The sequence below is a fragment of the Cebidichthys violaceus genome, unplaced genomic scaffold (genome assembly GCF_023349555.1).
Source record: "Cebidichthys violaceus isolate CVI_PGR_0920_01 unplaced genomic scaffold, fCebVio1.0.p SCAF_12, whole genome shotgun sequence".
NCBI classification, from domain to species: domain Eukaryota; kingdom Metazoa; phylum Chordata; class Actinopteri; order Perciformes; family Stichaeidae; genus Cebidichthys; species Cebidichthys violaceus.
Genome location: NW_027176285.1, coordinates 11,250,744 through 11,268,351, shown reverse-complemented (window position 1 = coordinate 11,268,351; position 17,608 = coordinate 11,250,744). Strand labels below are relative to the sequence as shown.

Genomic DNA, 17,608 nt, shown 5'->3' with positions numbered 1-17,608 from the left:
GTAAACATCTTTTGACACGTTCGTGGAACACATATTTAAATGTGTCCTTCTACTCCTCGTCCTCTGTTCCATCCCTCAGCTCCTTCACTGAGGACTTGTGATTTCTGGAGCCATCAGCTCACTTCCTGTTTGTAACGGCACCATTTCCTGTCTCTGTGGAGCACAATCACAGAGATAACATTAAATACACATTTGTTTCTGCTTGTTTATTGCTTCTATTTGTGGGACTGCACGTCTCTGTTTGTCCCTCTGAGACGTTTTCACCTCAAACATGCAGAAAGTATTTATCCGGGTTACTGCTCACACTGTGACCCACATATGGCCCTCACAGATACTAGTCTGAAAAGTACCTTAAGCTGTCACATTAATGCAGTAAAAGGTACAACATCTCCCTCTCAGATGTGAAGGAGTAGAAGTATAAAGCAGCAGTTTTTACTGAATAAATAGTAGAGTTTTCCTCCCCCGTTTCCCCCAACTCCCCCCTCTCCCTCCATTGTCCCTCCAGCAGGGAAAAGGAGAAACGACTCGTTCACAACAAGAATAACTTCCTCCTGAGGCGACCAATCGACACGCAGCACATGTGACGAGCTCTTCCTGTGTTTCTACTGAGGTCAGTGTGAGAGATTTACATTCAGTCTGTGGGGAGGAAATACTCATACACAGGTAATACACACATAATACACACATGATACACACAGTATACACAGATAATACACACATAATACACACAATGCACAGATAATACACACATGATACACACATAATACACACATAATACACACATGATACACACGTAATACACACATGATACACACGTAATACACACATAATACACATGATACACAGATAATACACACGTAATACACACTCAATACACAGATAATACAGACATAATACACACATGATACACACGTAATACACACATAATACACACATGATACACAGATAATACACACGTAATACACACTCAATACACAGATAATACACACATAATACACACATGATACACACGTAATACACACATAATACACACATGATACACACGTAATACACACACATAATACACAGATATTACACACACATAATACACATTCATGTTTGTCACACAGTGAGCTCATTCTCCTAAATAACTTTCATATTACACATATGTTATATCTATTCATCCATCTGGCTGTCTTTCTATATCTATTTTACATATATATATATATATATATATATATATATATATATATATGTATACATATTTAAACATATATGTACATACAGTTGTGGTCAAAAGTTTACATACACTTGTAAAGAACATAATGTCATGGCTCTCTTGAGTTTCCAGTTATTTCTACAACTCTGATTTTTCTCTGATAGAGTGATTGGAACAGATACTTCTTTGTCACAAAAAACATTCATGAAGTTTGGTTCTTTCATGACTTTATTATGGGTTAACAGAAAAAGTGATCAAATCTGCTGTGTCAAAAATATACATACAGCAGTGCTAATATTTGGTTACATGTCCCTTGGCCATTTTCACTTCAATTAGGCGCTTTTGGTAGCCATCCACAAGCTTCTGGCAAGCTTCTCGTTGAATCTTTGACCACTCCTCTTGACAGAATTGGTGCAGTTCAGTTAAATTTGATGGCTTTCTGACATGGACTGGTTTCTTCAGCATTGTCCACATGTTCTCAATGGGATTTAAATCAGGACTTTGGGAAGGCCATTCTAAAACCCTAATTCTAGCCTGATTTAGCCATTCCATTACCACTTTTGATGTGTGTTTGGGGTCATTGTCCTGTTGGAACACCCAACTGCGCCCAAGACCCAACCTTCGGGCTGATGATTTTAGGTTATCGTCAAGAATTTGAAAGGTAATCCTCCTTCTTCATTATCCCATTTCCTCTCTGTAAAGCACCAGTTCCATTGGCAGCAAAACAGCCCCACAGCATAATACTACCACCACCGTGCTTGACGGTAGGCATGGTGTTCTTGGGGTTAAAGGCCTCACCTTTTCTCCTCCAAACATATTGCTGGGCATTGTGGCCAAACAGCTCGATTTTTGTTTCGTCTGACCACAGAACTTTCCTCCAGAAGGTCTTATCTTTGTCCATGTGATCAGCAGCAAACTTCAGTCGAGCCTTAAGGTGTCGCTTTTGGAGCAAGGGCTTCCTTCTTGCACGGCAGCCTCTCAGTCCATGGAGATGCAAAACACGCTTGACTGTGGACACTGACACCTGTGTTCCAGCAGCTTCTAATTCTTGGCAGATCTGCTTTTTGGTGGTTCTCGGTTGACTCTTCACCCTCCTGACCAATTTTCTCTCAGCAGCAGGTGATAGCTTGCGTTTTCTTCCTGATCGTGGCAGTGACAAAACAGTGCCATGCACTTTATACTTACAAACAATTGTTTGCACTGTTGCTCTTGGGACCTGCAGCTGCTTTGAAATGGCTCCAAGTGACTTTCCTGACTTGTTCAAGTCAATGATTCGCTTTTTCAGATCCATGCTGAGCTCCTTTGACTTTCCCATTGTAGCGTTTGTGGGCGTTTGTATCCAATGAGCCCTATTTAAATGGCCTCAGAGAAGTCACCAGCTGTAGTCACTCATAATCACTCACAAGAAGTTAAGAGGCCATGCTATGAAGCTCATTTCATTGACACAACTTTCTAAGTCACTAAAATTGCTAATTCATGTTGCTGTATTTATATTTTTGACCCAGCAGATTTTGTCACTTTTTCTGTTAACCCATAATAAAGTCATGAAAGAACCAAACTTCATGAATGTTTTTTGTGACAAAGAAGTATCTGTTCCAATCACTCTATCAGAGAAAAATCAGAGTTGTAGAAATAACTGGAAACTCAAGAGAGCCATGACATTATGTTCTTTACAAGTGTATGTAAACTTTTGACCACAACTGTATATATACACACATATGTATACGTATACATATATAGACAAAGTATATAAAAATAGCACTTAAGAAGGAAATAAAAAATGAAAGCTTAATTATATTTACAAGGAAGTTAATGAGTAATATACATATATGTATACACACATTTATATATATATATATATATATATATATATATATATATATATATATATATATATAAGGAGCAAATACTCAGAGGTCCTTGTGGTGGCCCTTTAGGTGAAGGGGTGGTTGCTCATTGTCTGACCCCCCCCCAGCCTGAGAGCAGCAGCAGGAAACAGAGCCATAATGGCCGAATGCCCCCTTCTCCAGTCTCACGCTCTCATCATTGTTCCTCAGCTGTCAGAACACAATCTCACCAAACCTCATGTATGTATATATATGTATATACATATATATATATATATATATATATATATATATATATATATATATATATACATATATATTTTAGTCACTGTTATTGATTGCTGAGGCCTGTGATCAATCAGCAGGTGATCAGAAAGAAAGATGAGTTAACTCACTTTACTTATTTATTATTTAATGAATGAAGATCAATAAAAGTAGAGATGTATATGTTACTATAGATCTGACCAGATCTGACCTCAGACCAGTAGAGTTCACACACACACACTGTTCACACTCACACACACTCACACACACTCACACACACTCACACACTGTTCACACCCGTGTGTCACACCGTTGTGTTGGTGGGTGGCATGTCACACAGAGCCACACAATGCTGCATTGTTGAAAGATATTTTCTCTTAAAACACTGAGTTCCTAACAGGAAGTCGACGTTCACATTCAAATAAATAAACTTTCATCTTAAAGCTGGAGGGAAGAACTCTTTATTTATCCACCAACTCCCTAAATATCCAACAATCTAAATATCGAATAATCTAAATATCTAACAATCTAAATATCCAACAATCTAAATATCTAACAATGTAAATATCAAACAATCTAACAATCCAACAATCTAAATATCTAACAATCTAACAATCTAAATATCTAACAATCTAAATATCCAACAATCTAAATATCTAACAATCTAAATATCTAACAATCTAACAATCCAACAATCTAAATATCTAACAATCTAAATATCTAACAATCTAAATATCCAACAATCTAAATATCCAACAATCTAAATATCTAACAATCTAAATATCCAACAATCTAAATATCCAACAATCTAAATATCTAACAATCTAAATATCCAACAATCTAAATATCTAACAATCTAAATATCCAACAATCTAACAACCAACAGGAATCCAACATTTAAAATCATATAGAAGAGAAAATGACCTTCACCTCCGATGAATCAATAATTATAATAAAATAATATCATATTATTATTCAGACATTCTGTCAAATGTCTTTTAAGTACTTTAAGAACTTTCACTAAAGTAAAGTTTTAAATGCAGGACTTTATCTTGTATCAGAATATTTGTACACTGTGTTATTGCTATTTGTACAGCTTTTCTTCACTAATATTTCATATTCTACTGTGAGATGACTTTTAAATGACCCATTTTCTTTTGTTTTGTTCTTTTTTTTCTCTCCACTTTGTCGTTTTAACTAATTGAATAATTGTTGTTTTTTATGTCAGCTGTGTTAAATTCTCTTCATTTTCTGTCTTTTAGATTCCTAACTATTAAAGCATGTTTTGTTTGTTGTTTAAAAATGCTAAAGAATTATATTAAACTATTAAAAATCATAATCAGTTTTGTTGGCAGTAAGTTTTTTTAAGTCGCTCTCACTTTGTCTGAAATGTGGCCATAAGATATCATTAAATTATATGAAATAATTTACGTTTTTTTCTACATGAATGCTTTAATGTGATGCTCTCTGGTTCTAATCTTCGAATAAACTATCTCTTTAATGATCTGATCTGTGTTAATGTGTTTGTCATCTTCAGTTCAGCCTCCATGTTTTAACAAAGTGTCTCATGGAGCATCAAGAGCATATTTTAGACTCTTTCACAGGGTTCTGGTTTTAAATGAGCCTGTATTATTATATGTACGGTATTGCACATGTATGAATGTTCATATACAGCATGCAGGATTTATATTTTAAGTGATGGATGATACATATATGTTAAAGCCCTCTGGGAATTTATCAGTCAATATTACTGACTAACTAATTATTATTATTATTGCTGTTATTATTATTATTGTTTTTACTATCATATGAATATTATTATTATTCATATTAGTATTAATATTATTAGTATAATTATTACTACTGCTTTTATTAGTATTGTTATTATTATTAATATTAAAACTAATAATATTATCATTATTACTACTACTTGAATTAATATTATTAGTATAATTATTATTATCATCCGATGAAATACAAAGTAACCCTCCAGCTCAGCTCCATGTAAACATTATTATTATCATTATTATCATTATTATCATCATCATCATTATTATTATTATTATTATTAGCAGTAGTAGTAGTATTATTATTATTATCTCTATATAACCAAGTGTTGTGTAGATCGGAGCTCCACTGCCCCCTGCTGGTGCTTCAGGTGAACTGCAGACAGAGAGTCAGAACAGATCTTCTCATTGTGGTCCAGTCTGATGCGTGATAGACAGCACGCGGTTCGGCTTCTCAACACGACGATGAAATCACGATGATTTGGTGATTTATTATTATTTTTTAAATCATCACTGCGCACGTGCCTCGCTGCTCTCGGACGCGCCTTCTCTCTGCAGCGCTCGTGCATCGATCGTTTTGTTAAAGGGACTCCGGACCCGCCCCTTTCCTCTCACATCATCCGACCACAGAGACCCGATGACGGCCAACAGCAGGTACAAGAGCCGCACGCTGCGGCCAGGTAAGTGATCACCGCGTCACAGCTTTAATGAAGCATCGATTATTGATCATTGATCAGTGAGTCATCTGCTCTTCTTCTTCTCCTCCTGCTGGCTGCATGCACGTCTGTCCTTCTGGTCGCGGATGTCTCCTGGAATGTGTCTCACTGACTCAGAGGATGGAGAGGTAAGACACATGCAGGGGACAAATGTGTTTGTGTGTGTGTGTGTGTGTGTGTGTGTGTGTGTGTGTGTGTGTGTGCGCGCACGTGTGCGTTCCCTTTGTTGTGGTGCACACAGCTGTCTGTATATTTAAATGTGTTTAATGAGCTTTTATTGATTCTGGTTCCTAGAATCAGAAGTTGTCCCTGCTCACTTCCTCGTTTCCGGTTCCTTGAGTGTGAAACATCTGTGCACACATCTGTAAACAGAACGACTAGTCGAAAATCAATGAGACAATACACAGAATATTAATGTGTATTTGAGTTTTAGTCATTTTTCAACTGAAATCATTCCAACATTCAGTGATTCCAGCTGCTTCAATGTGTTTTCATTCATCATATGTGTTAATAAACTGAATATATTCACTATTTTATGGACAAAATGATTTATGAATCCGTTAAAAGCGAGCATTAGATGCAGCTCTAATAACAATAATTAAATGTGTTTTACTTTACAGAATCAATAATCTAATAGCTCAAATATTCTTTGAACGATACAGTCAGAGACTTTAAGCCTTATGTCAGTCACACAACTTTATTTCATGATTTAGAGCAGATCAAAGTGTTTAACATATCTCTATTTGAATAAAACTACATCTTTTGTTTCAATATTTCACTTCAGAAGCTGAAACAAGATGAAGAATTTAACGATTATCACGGATTAACCTAAATATTGCTTCATATGTGTTATTTTCATTGTCTAATACAGAAACATATTGTTTTTATAATAATTTAAAACAGAGAAATGTAGCAAATCTTCATATGGCAGAAGATAGAATCAGAGAATGTTTTGCATTTTATCGCAAAAAAAGTATTACAAATATTGAATGAATCAACTCATTAATTCAGCTTTAAAATACATAATACGACTGTATAGATCATGTCTAAAAAATATGTCAGTGTAAACTCTTTATGTCACAAGTTGAACACGGACTCTTTAAAATCATGAATTTATTCTTTTAGAACAGACGTGAAGCGTCTTTATTCTGAGAGACAGTCGCCTAAAATCCCAGCAGCTCAGTCAAGCTGCTGAGGCTGAGTCAGTGTGTGTGTGTGTGTGTGTGTGTGTGTGTGTGTGTGTGTGTGTGTGTGTGTGTGTGCGTGTGTGTGTGTGTGTGTGTGTGTGTTTGTGTGTGTGTGTGTGTGCGTGGGAGCATCCGCAGACAAAACGTCAATATATGGAAGCAAACTAAACCAAAACACCCCCACACATCTCCCCGTACAGAGCTCCATCTGATACAGTAGGTTTTGGATGTAAAAAGCCAGATGCATGATGGGAGGAGGTTCTCTGATGTGACCTACTTCCCGTCTCCTCCTCCGTTGTTCCGTGTTGTTCCATGTTGTTCCGTGTTGGAGCCGCCATGCTGATGAATGGATGCTCTGGAGAACCTCAGGGCTCTCGGTGTCTTTAATAAAACATGAGGAATCATGGGAAACTTTGTCCTACTGACCCAGAAGGCTGGGGTGTCGGCCATTTTGATTTGTTGACATGGATAAAAACTAAATTTAGTTATAATCTTTTTCTCATATATAAAGAAAATCTGTTCATAAAAACAGTTTCATTTCTGTCAACAAAATAACCAAAACACAGTATCTGTACATAGACTGTGTATTACTGCATTTACACTGTGTATTACTTCATTCAGACTGTGTATTACTACATTTTCATTGTGTATTACTTCATTCTGACTGTGTATTACTTCATTCAGACTGTGTATTACTTCATTCTGACTCTGTATTATTTCATTCAGACTGTGTATTACTACATTTTGATTGTGTATTACTTCATTCTGACTCTGTATTACTTCATTCTGACTGTGTATTACCACATTCTGACTGTGTATTACTTCATTGTACCATAGAAACAATGCTAACTAGATAGCTTATGGTAGCTAGCTTAGCAGATCTCACTAAGTTAGCTGCTCTCTCTTTATTTTTGGACTTGTCTAACTTTTTATGACTAACCTAAATGTATTATTTTGATTTCAATATTAATAATGATATTACTCGGACACATAGAAATACGTAATTCCTATAAGTTATCGACTGTAAATTAGTGTCATAGCTTAGCTTAGTTTGAAAAAGTAAACCAAAAACTGTGATTCCTCCAGCAGCGAGTCAACGGCCACAGACCTCCATGTTAAAATGTTAAAACTTTATAAAAACAAAAACATTTTTAAACATGTTCATTTGTCTTCTTGTTTTTAGGAAAAAGATTACGTTGGCTTTGCGACACTGCCCAACCAGGTGCACAGGAAGTCGGTGAAAAAGGGATTTGACTTCACCCTCATGGTGGCAGGTGAGACACGACGTCACCTCTCTTGGTTGCTGACAAATAAATGTAATGAACTAAACTAAACATAGCTATGTACTTTTACTCAAATAAGATACTTTATTTTAAAGTAAACGTGTTGAGTTCTTCTTCCACAGCTAAAAGACATTGTCTGAGCTGACGTTAGCATCAGAGGTCTGGATCTTAAGTTATCAGAGAAACAAGCTAAGCTAATGTTAGCATCAGATGTCTGGATCTTAAGTTATCAGAGAAACTAGCTGAGCTAACATTAGCATCAGATGTCTGGATCTTAAGTTATCAGAGAAACAAGCTGAGCTAACGTTAGCATCAGACGTCTGGATCTTAAGTTATCAGATGACTAAAATCTTTCATCCGGTTAAAAACAACCAAGATCTAAAAATGTGGCTCAAAATTGGTTTAAAGGTCAGTTTATGAAAGTTTCTGTCAGAAAACTACAACGCTGATGTGACGCCACCGACAAATGACCAAATGAAACGCACCTTGATTTAAATTACAGATTTCTCTGTTTGAAAATGGTTGTAAACATTTGAGATGATGTAAAAACACAACTTAACAACATATATAAAACAGGTCTAGTTGTTTTTACACATTTTAAGTGATATATTAATCCTTTAATGGAGACCGATATACTTCATCTTGTCTTCATACGGAACCACTCGTGCAGGATGTGGATGTTGTGAAGCAGCTTTCACCATCACACCTCCGCTCAGTTTTCACAAGTTTCAATGTGTCCTGTGAAAATGATCTGGCTCTGCTACAGTATGAATGTTTTATCTTGAGGAACAGGATAAATTATGAGAGCTTATCTGGATTTAATTACGTTTAAAATAATAGTTTGAAGCCCCCGGAGCTTCAAACTATTTTGTTCTATGAACAAGTTTTAAACTATTTTTGAGTCCATTAAGTGAAAACTGCTGGATTGTTTTATAATAAGGTGCCATGATTTGTCACGTCTTTGTCTTTTTAAAATATCTGTTAAAAACTTTTTTTTAAATGTGCTTTTACTTAATAATCAACTCTATTTTTCCTTATTCTAATATCTTATAATAAACTTTATTTTATTTTCACTGTTATGTGCTTTTTGTAATGATTTTGTAATGATTTTAGTTTTATATTTCTGGTTAGAAGCACTTTGTAATTATGTTTTGAAAGGTGCTTTTCAAGTAAAATGTATTATTTTTATTATATTATTATTATAATGTGATTTAAATTTGTTCAGACCCATTTGTAGCGTATCTTGTTTTTATAACGTCTGGAAAGCATCAATTTGATATTTGAGTCTCGATCTTAAACCGTCCTGGAAGTCTGGGTGAAGCGTTCATATGGTAGTTTTATTCTGAAAATCCTGATCTTGATGCGTAGGATGTGATCACTTCCTGTACCTGTGTTACAGGTGAGTCTGGTTTGGGTAAATCCACTCTGGTGAACAGCTTGTTCCTCACAGACCTCCACAAAGACAGAAAACTGCTCAATGCAGAAGGTGAGTCCACATACCTGTGTTTATTAATACAAGTACTGGTAGTAATATTAGTACTCTTACTCCAACAGAGTATTTTTACAGTGTTGTATTAGTACTTTTACCTTTCACTAAGTATTTTTACTGTGAAGTAATAGTACTTTTACCTTTTCAAAGAGTATTTTTTACTGTTAAGTATCTGTACTTTTACTTGTAAATGAGTGACAGTTTAGTCTTAGTATTTTACTATAACAGATCATTTTTGCAGTGTGGTATTAGTACTTTTACTGTAACAGACTATTTTGACTGTGTGGTATTAGTCTTTTAATTGTAACAGAGTACTTTTACAGTATGGTATTAGTACTTTTTTGTAACAGAGTATGTTTACAGTGTGTTCTTAGTACTTTTACTTGTAGCAGAGTATGTTTACAGTGTGTTCTTAGTACTTTTACTTGTAGCAGAGTATGTTTACGGTGTGTTCTTAGTACTTTTACTTGTAGCAGAGTATGTTTACAGTGTGTTCTTAGTACTTTTACTTGTAGCAGAGTATGTTTACGGTGTGTTCTTAGTACTTCTACTGCAGTAACTGGTCTGAATACTTCGTCCTCAGAGCGGATCAGTCAGACGGTGGAGATCACCAAACACACCGTGGACATCGAGGAGAAGGGGGTGAAGCTGAAGCTGACCATCGTGGACACTCCAGGGTTTGGAGACGCTGTCAACAACACCGAGTGGTGAGTGTTTGCTTTGTTTCACATCTGGTCAATGAAAGCACATCTGGAAGCACCAATGGTAAATAATATACAAAATAAATAATACAGCGTTTCTGCAGCTTCAGCACAATCTGACAGAGAAACTCAGAATATCTTAAAAGTATAATTTATGACTCTGACTAATGCTCATGTGCTTTTATTGTTTGGTCTGTTGTTTCCTTTTGGCTCGAGCCGCAGTATTGATCAGCCTTCATCAGGACATTCATTATATTCATCACTTTATTGATCTGGTATCGCTCTGTTTCTCCAGTTTGAGAAGTAGTTTTCTACTTTATTTTTAAAAAAGTGCTTTATTATTACTTTCCTTGTTGTGTTGTTGCTGTTTTGTAGTATTTTTTATGAACTGAGGGAAATGATTTTCTGCAGTATTTGAATGAATAAGACGTGTTTCAGGAGATTTCATCAGACAGTAAACTGCAGCTGAACGTGTACAGGAATATCAGCCTTGTACTTTCTGTCTCTTTTCTATCATGGCTCTTCTACCTGATATAATGTTTTATATGCTGCCTTGAAGATGTTGTTATAATTAATGACTTAAAATTAATTTTCAGACCTGTGTTGTTTCCAAAAGGAGATCTTTTTGGTGTTTTTTGTGTAAAAACTCTTCTTCAGCTGATGTTCAGCTCATATGACACCTGGCACATAAATAACTCCCCAAACTAAAGTGCACATCACATGTAATGATACATGACAAGGTTAATATTGAATATTCATCACTAAAGGTAAAATATTCATGTAATAAACATAAATAGTGAATGAGCAGGAGCCTCGCTTTTAAGGAATAGTTTGACATTATCTTGGTGTTCTTGGGTATTTTAATCTACATTATATTTTTAGGCTTATCATATGTTTTATTTGTAAAAATCTTAGTAACTAAAGTAACTAAAGCTTTCAGATGAATTAATAAAAATGACTTTATTAATGAAACACCTTTCAAAATAAAGTTACAAAGAGCTTCACGATAAAAACTAAAATAAAACACAAAACACAATATAAAACAAAATGAATAATAAGTAGAGTAAATAAATAGCGGAGTGAAAAGTACAATACTTCCCTGCAATATGGAAATACTCAAGTGAAGTACAAGTACCTCATGTGTGGGTAGTACTTAGTTACTTTTCTCCATTGGTGTTGATCAAACTGCTCATCTCACTTTTAACAAAAAAGCAAATTCTTCCCAAAACTTTGAAGTATACTTCATAAGTTCTTTGTACCTGCAGTATAACATATAATAATATATAATAATACATAGTATATGCAGTATATTTGAATATACAATAATATATATTACTATATAGTATATTTGAGGTAAAGACACACGACTGTGTTTGTGTTCTGCAGCTGGAGGGCCGTCACCGACTACATCGACCAGCAGTTTGAACACTACTTCAGAGACGAGAGCGGACTCAACAGGAAGAACATCCAGGACAACAGAGTGCACTGCTGCCTGTACTTCATCCCTCCATTTGGACATGGGTACTACTACACACAGTACACAGAGTAAAGTACATCAATGCTCATGCGTGTGCGTGCGTGTGTGTGTGTGTGTGAAATGCTCAGTAAGGTTCTCATGGTCCTGCAGGCTCCGTCCCGTCGACATCGAGTTCATGAAGGCGCTGCAGGAGAAAGTGAACGTGGTTCCTCTCATCGCTAAAGCCGACTGTCTGACTCCCTCTGAGATGAAGAAGCTCAAAGAACGGGTGAGACACAAACACGACACACGTGATACATAAATACTGCATGAAATATGATAACTGTAGCTGCAGTAGAGCCTTGATCCTAAAGCCAGACGAGCTTTAAATCTCCAGTCTGTGTTCGTCACGTCTTTCTGAGTGATAGTTTATATTCTGTCTGTTTGTTCTCTCTAAGAAAGAAAAGCTTCCGAGAGGATCAATAACAAACCTAATCCCACTTCCACTTGTTCTTTCTATACACTATAATAAGTTTGTCTATTTATTTGCATGTTGATTTAAGATAAGAAAAGATAAGGTAAAATAAAAATGTAATTTAATTTAATTTAATGAGGTAGAATAAAATAAAATAAAGTAGAATAAACATAATACAAAATTAAATTAAAATTAAATTAAATTAGTAAAATAAAATACAAAAAACAAAGATAGAACGTTATTACTCCCAAAGGACATTCTTGTGCCAGAGTTTGATCAAAGATTACAACAATAAAAATATAAACATATACAATTAATAGAGTATTAAATATTGAGTATATAAGAAGTAATACTGAGACCAGTGCTAATAGAAGCTTAAATAGATAATAAATAATATTGTGCATGATATTGAGAGAAATATCATCATTTTGAAAAGTAATAAAAAGTAACATTGCACATGATTTTTTTTATTGTAGCAATAAAGTTCAGCTTTAAAAAAAATAGAGCTAAATTGCACTATCATCATTAATTTAATTTAATTTAATTTAATTTAATTATTTTATTCTGATTTTATTCTGAATTGTTAAGATGCACTTCAGGCAGTTGAATGAATAAGTATTTAATTAAATTGAGCTTCAGATTTGATTCATTTCAGTGACTCACAGTTTCTCTCAACAGTAAATCTTTTCAAGGCGGCGACTTCCTGCTGAAGTTGAGCTCTAAGTGGGAGGCTGTGTGTGTGTGTGTGTGTGTGTGTGTGTGTGTGTGTGTGTGTGTTTCTATTGTCACCATCTCATCTGTGTGTGTCGTCCCTCCAGCTGAGAGAGGAGATCGATAAATTCGGGATAAAGATCTATCAATTCCCCGACTGCGACTCTGATGAAGACGAAGAGTTCAAGCGTCAAGACAAAGAGCTGAAGGTGAAGTCTGAATCAGACGCTGCTATGAGAACTTTCTACCTGCGTTTTACTTCCCAATTGTGGACGCAGGACTTCTACTTGTAATGCACTAATGCACTTTTAATGTATTTTTAATGTACTCTGCAGGAGAGCTCTCCGTTCGCTGTGATCGGCAGCAACACCGTGGTGGAGGCCCGAGGTCAGAGGGTGAGAGGGCGGCTCTACCCGTGGGGCATCGTGGAGGGTAAGACGCCCCGCAGAGATCCATCCCATAATCCCCGTCTCTCTCTCTGTGACGTTAATCTCCCCCTGTCTCCCCCCGTCTCCCCCTGTCTCCCCCAGTGGAGAACCCGTCTCACTGCGACTTCGTGAAGCTGAGGACCATGCTGATCAGAACCCACATGCACGACCTGAAGGACATCACCAGCGACGTCCACTACGAGAACTACAGAGCCCAGTGCATCCAGACCATGACCAGGTGAGAGAGAACTACAGAGCCCAGACCATGACCAGGTGAGAGAGAACTACAGAGCCCAGACCCTGACCAGGTGAGAGAGAACTACAGAGCCCAGACCATGACCAGGTGAGAGAGAACTACAGAGCCCAGACCATGACCAGGTGAGAGAGAACTACAGAGCCCAGACCATGACCAGGTGAGAGAGGATGCTGCTGCATCATCAGTAAACCAGTGACAGAGGGTCAAACTGTGGTCGGCGGGTCAAATCTGGCCATCCAGCTGAAGTTTTCACCTTCTTGTTTACATAAAAACATCTTCATGATTTTCCACAAATCCTTAACTTAAAGGAAAACTTCTCCTCCAGTAAAATGATCATTTCAATTCTGATGACTACGTCTACATGCACCAAATATTCAGTTTTTTTGCTGTTTTTAATTTAATTTAGTAAGGTAGAATAAAATAAAATAAGATATGGAAAAATTAAATTAAATTAAATTAAATTAAATAAAGATAGGACGTTATAAATCCAGACTAACAACAGAATAATACATATTAAGTGTATAAGAAGTAATACTGACACCAGTGCTAAAAGAAACTAAAATATGTCTTTTTAGAAAAAGACAATATTCCTAATAAGCTGTGTACACGGCTAAAGAAAATTAATATTCCCGTTTACAGCCGTGCATTTTCCCATTAATGTCATCATCATCATCATCATCATCATCATCATCATCATCATAATCATCATCGGTACAGCTATAAAACTGTAATTCATCACAATTAAAAAACCTTGAATCACAGTCCACATCACTGGTCGTACAAGATGGATTTAAATTATTAACCTTTAATAGTGAGAACCATCCGCCTCCTTTGAATCTGCTCTAAATATACATTTATTTATTTAAAAATGTTTTCTCATCTTAAAACAAATTGACTTCTTTCGTGAGAGATGCTATCACTGTTTTATATATTAATAGAATAACCTTTTTTATTTTGTTTTGATTACATCTGTGCTTGTTTCTTAGCTTGTTGTTTGTTTGGTCTTTGTTGTTGTAATGTTTGTGTTATATATTATTGTGTTTTATTCTCTATTTCTTTGGGAAACGAGATGATCCACCTCTAGAGTTTTATTCTGAGATAATAACATTCATGATTGTGTTGCAACACAACTGAGAAGAAATGAAGAAGACTTGTTTTTCTCACTTTTTTTTCTTCGCTCGTCCATTCCTCCCAAATAAACCCGCTGGCTTCCTGTTGTCTTCTCTTACAGTAAGATGAATGCAGATAAGCGGGTGGAGAGCCCGATCCCGATCCTGCCGCTGTCCACGCCTGACGTGGAGACGGAGAAGCTCATCAAAAGGAAAGACGATGAAGTGAGTGAACCTCAGACGCAGCAGGTGTTACGTAATCACGTGTGAATGTGAAACGATGATTGCGTCACTTCGTCCTCTCTGTGCTGTGGTTTCCTCTGCAGCTGAGGAGAATGCAACAGATGCTCCAGAAGATGCAGCAGCAGATGCACGAGCAGGACCTGTGACCTATGACCTGTTGATGTGACGTCTGTTCTTAAGGAGACAGAAATCAAACTCAGAGCAGATTTAAACCTTAAACATCCATCTGCTTAGTACGGGAGCCCTGGTTCTGGTGATGCTTTCTCTAGATCTGATCTAACGTGTTTTATTTTCTCTGTTCATGACAGAAAAACAGGTGAAACAAACTGAGTTTTATCAAGAACCAAGTTCAAGACAGGTGATTTTCTATATGAGTTTTAATTTATATATATATATAAATTAAAACTCATCTAATAAATCACCTGGCACAATATATAATATAATATAATAATGTAATATAATATCATATAATATTATATTATATAATATCATATGATATAATAATGTAATATAATATGATATAATATAATTTTCATCTGTTTTCGCAGACGGAAAAGAAAAAAAGTAACTTGAAATAAATTTATTTATATTTTTTTTTCACCTGGCTATACTTTTTTCCTGCCTGTTTCACAGATCAAAAGATTTTAGGGGACTTTAAAAATATTCTTGCAAAACTTCTAGTTCTATTTAGAACATGAGCTAGTGTTACTCTTCAGCCTCTAGTGGCCAAAATCAGTATTACAACAACAAACTCTTAAAATAATGATCCTGACAAAAGATATAAATCATCTGACAAAACGTTGTTTCACCTGTTTCACGGATATTCTTGCAAAACCAGTTTATAAGCCATAAACACAAGAGATACAAATATTTAAAGAAATACTGTTTCTCTTTTTTTGGCCTCTCAGGGCTTCCGTACTTCAGATGAAGAACTCTTTAGATAAAAACAGTCAATAATTCACCCGATTCTTAAAACCCTGGTATCAAAGAAACAGTAGGTGAACAGCATGCTGGGAGATGTATTCCAACCTAATTTAAATAATAAACTTTTTTTTAAATTGCAGTCATTAGCCAAGTGAGTGTAGTGAGTCAATAGAGAGTAGATTACACTTTAGATCACAGTACTAGAAGTACTAAATGAGACTAATGCACCGATCATTTAGTAGATCATGCTCTGATACTTATACCGAATGTGTGGAACTGAGGCGGTGATGGTTTTTGCTGATGGTTTGTATCTTTGGTTTTATTATTATTATTTCATAAGGACCACGAACAAAAGTACAGCTATAACCATCAGCACTTTTTTAACTCTGCTGTATGAGAGAGAGTGTGTGTGTGTGTGTGTGTGTGTGTGTGTGTGTGTTTTTACTCAGCATGATATTCAGTGAAGCCTCGATGAATTTATGAACTGTCGTTCTTAAACCTTGAACCATGAAACAAAGTGTTGCAGTGTACAATCATTAAGGAAAGGAGGGAAGGAAACACATGTATAAACAATCCCTCATTCTCTACGCTAATTACATGTTTTGTTTGTTTGTGTATAATATTCAGCATCACCAAGGCTGTTACATATGATTCAGATGAGACCATTTAGTTCAGTAAACAGATATACCATTAGAGTAAGATCCCAACGATGTATTAGACCTATAATAATAATTATTACAATAATAATATTTATAATAACTTTTGTTTGTATACCACAGAAACAATGTGACACAGAGAAACAGAAAATAAAATCTTGGTTTTCATCATAAAGTGTCTGCTGTCTTACATCAATAAGTAAACATGTGCATTTTTTTGAATTATTAAATAGTTAATATTTGTTTAATGTTTGTCTAATGAAACATTTACTTTATTACAAAACGATCAAAAGGACTTGAGAGTTTTTCTCAAATCCAGTGCAGTTAAAGTACGAGAAGCTTTCATTCTGTGTTGATTCTGTCTCCCCCTGTGGACTAAAGTGGTAGTGTCTCTGAGCACCAGAGTCCGTTTAGAAAACCTCTCTTTCTACTGCAGCAGGGACAGTCTGCCCCTCTCAATCCTGGTTCTGGTTCTCCCGTGGCTCCCTTCCGCCCAGCGGGTCCAGCAATACGTCCTGGGTCTCCAGCAGAGAGGAGAAGCTCTGCTCCTGAAGGAGGAGGAGGAGGAGGAGGAGGAGGAGACGCTGCTGCTGCTGCCAGGAGCTGAGCTCTCCGGAGCTCCTGGATCTGGGTCTGTCCACAGTGGACCGGTCTCTGCTGGAGTCTGAGCTGAAGGAGTTTCGACCCGGTGGCAACGATGACGAGCATTAAGAATAACTCTATAGAAATAGACCATATTCTCTCTGATGGTCTCTGTACTGATGGAGATCTGATAGAGGATCAGGACTACTGAGACTGGTTCATTTTCTCTCTGATGGTCTCTTTACTGATGGAGGTCTGTATTTATTTTATTTTATTTATTCTTTTGTCTGCATCAT

The 17,608-nt window shown here is 36.1% G+C and overlaps 1 protein-coding gene across 2 annotated transcripts; it reads left to right on the top strand.

The window, feature by feature from the left end:
• The first annotated feature begins 5,515 nt into the window (after positions 1-5,515).
• septin5b (septin 5b) lies at positions 5,516-16,869 on the top strand. 2 transcript variants are annotated; one of them, XM_068706352.1, is made up of 11 exons: positions 5,516-5,776; positions 8,183-8,273; positions 9,682-9,768; positions 10,355-10,478; positions 11,859-11,993; positions 12,100-12,217; positions 13,222-13,323; positions 13,450-13,546; positions 13,645-13,780; positions 15,030-15,132; positions 15,234-16,869. In XM_068706352.1, the coding sequence occupies exons 2-11, from the start codon at positions 8,264-8,266 to the stop codon at positions 15,294-15,296; spliced, it is 975 nt and encodes a 324-aa protein (XP_068562453.1). In that variant the 5' UTR covers positions 5,516-5,776; positions 8,183-8,263; the 3' UTR covers positions 15,297-16,869. The 2 variants fall into 2 exon arrangements, with proteins under 2 accessions (XP_068562453.1, XP_068562452.1); XM_068706351.1 differs by lacking the exon at positions 5,516-5,776 and adding an exon at positions 5,835-5,940.
• The last annotated feature ends 739 nt before the right edge of the window (positions 16,870-17,608 follow it).

Bases quoted from the DNA above. Each gene is read 5' to 3' on its own strand.
- septin5b (XM_068706351.1), top strand. From the start codon at position 5,899: ATGTCTCCTGGAATGTGTCTCACTGACTCAGAGGATGGAGAG. The intron at 5,941-8,182 runs GTAAGACACATG...TCTTGTTTTTAG, and splicing joins CTGACTCAGAGGATGGAGAG to GAAAAAGATTACGTTGGCTT. The intron at 15,133-15,233 runs GTGAGTGAACCT...TTTCCTCTGCAG, and splicing joins TCAAAAGGAAAGACGATGAA to CTGAGGAGAATGCAACAGAT.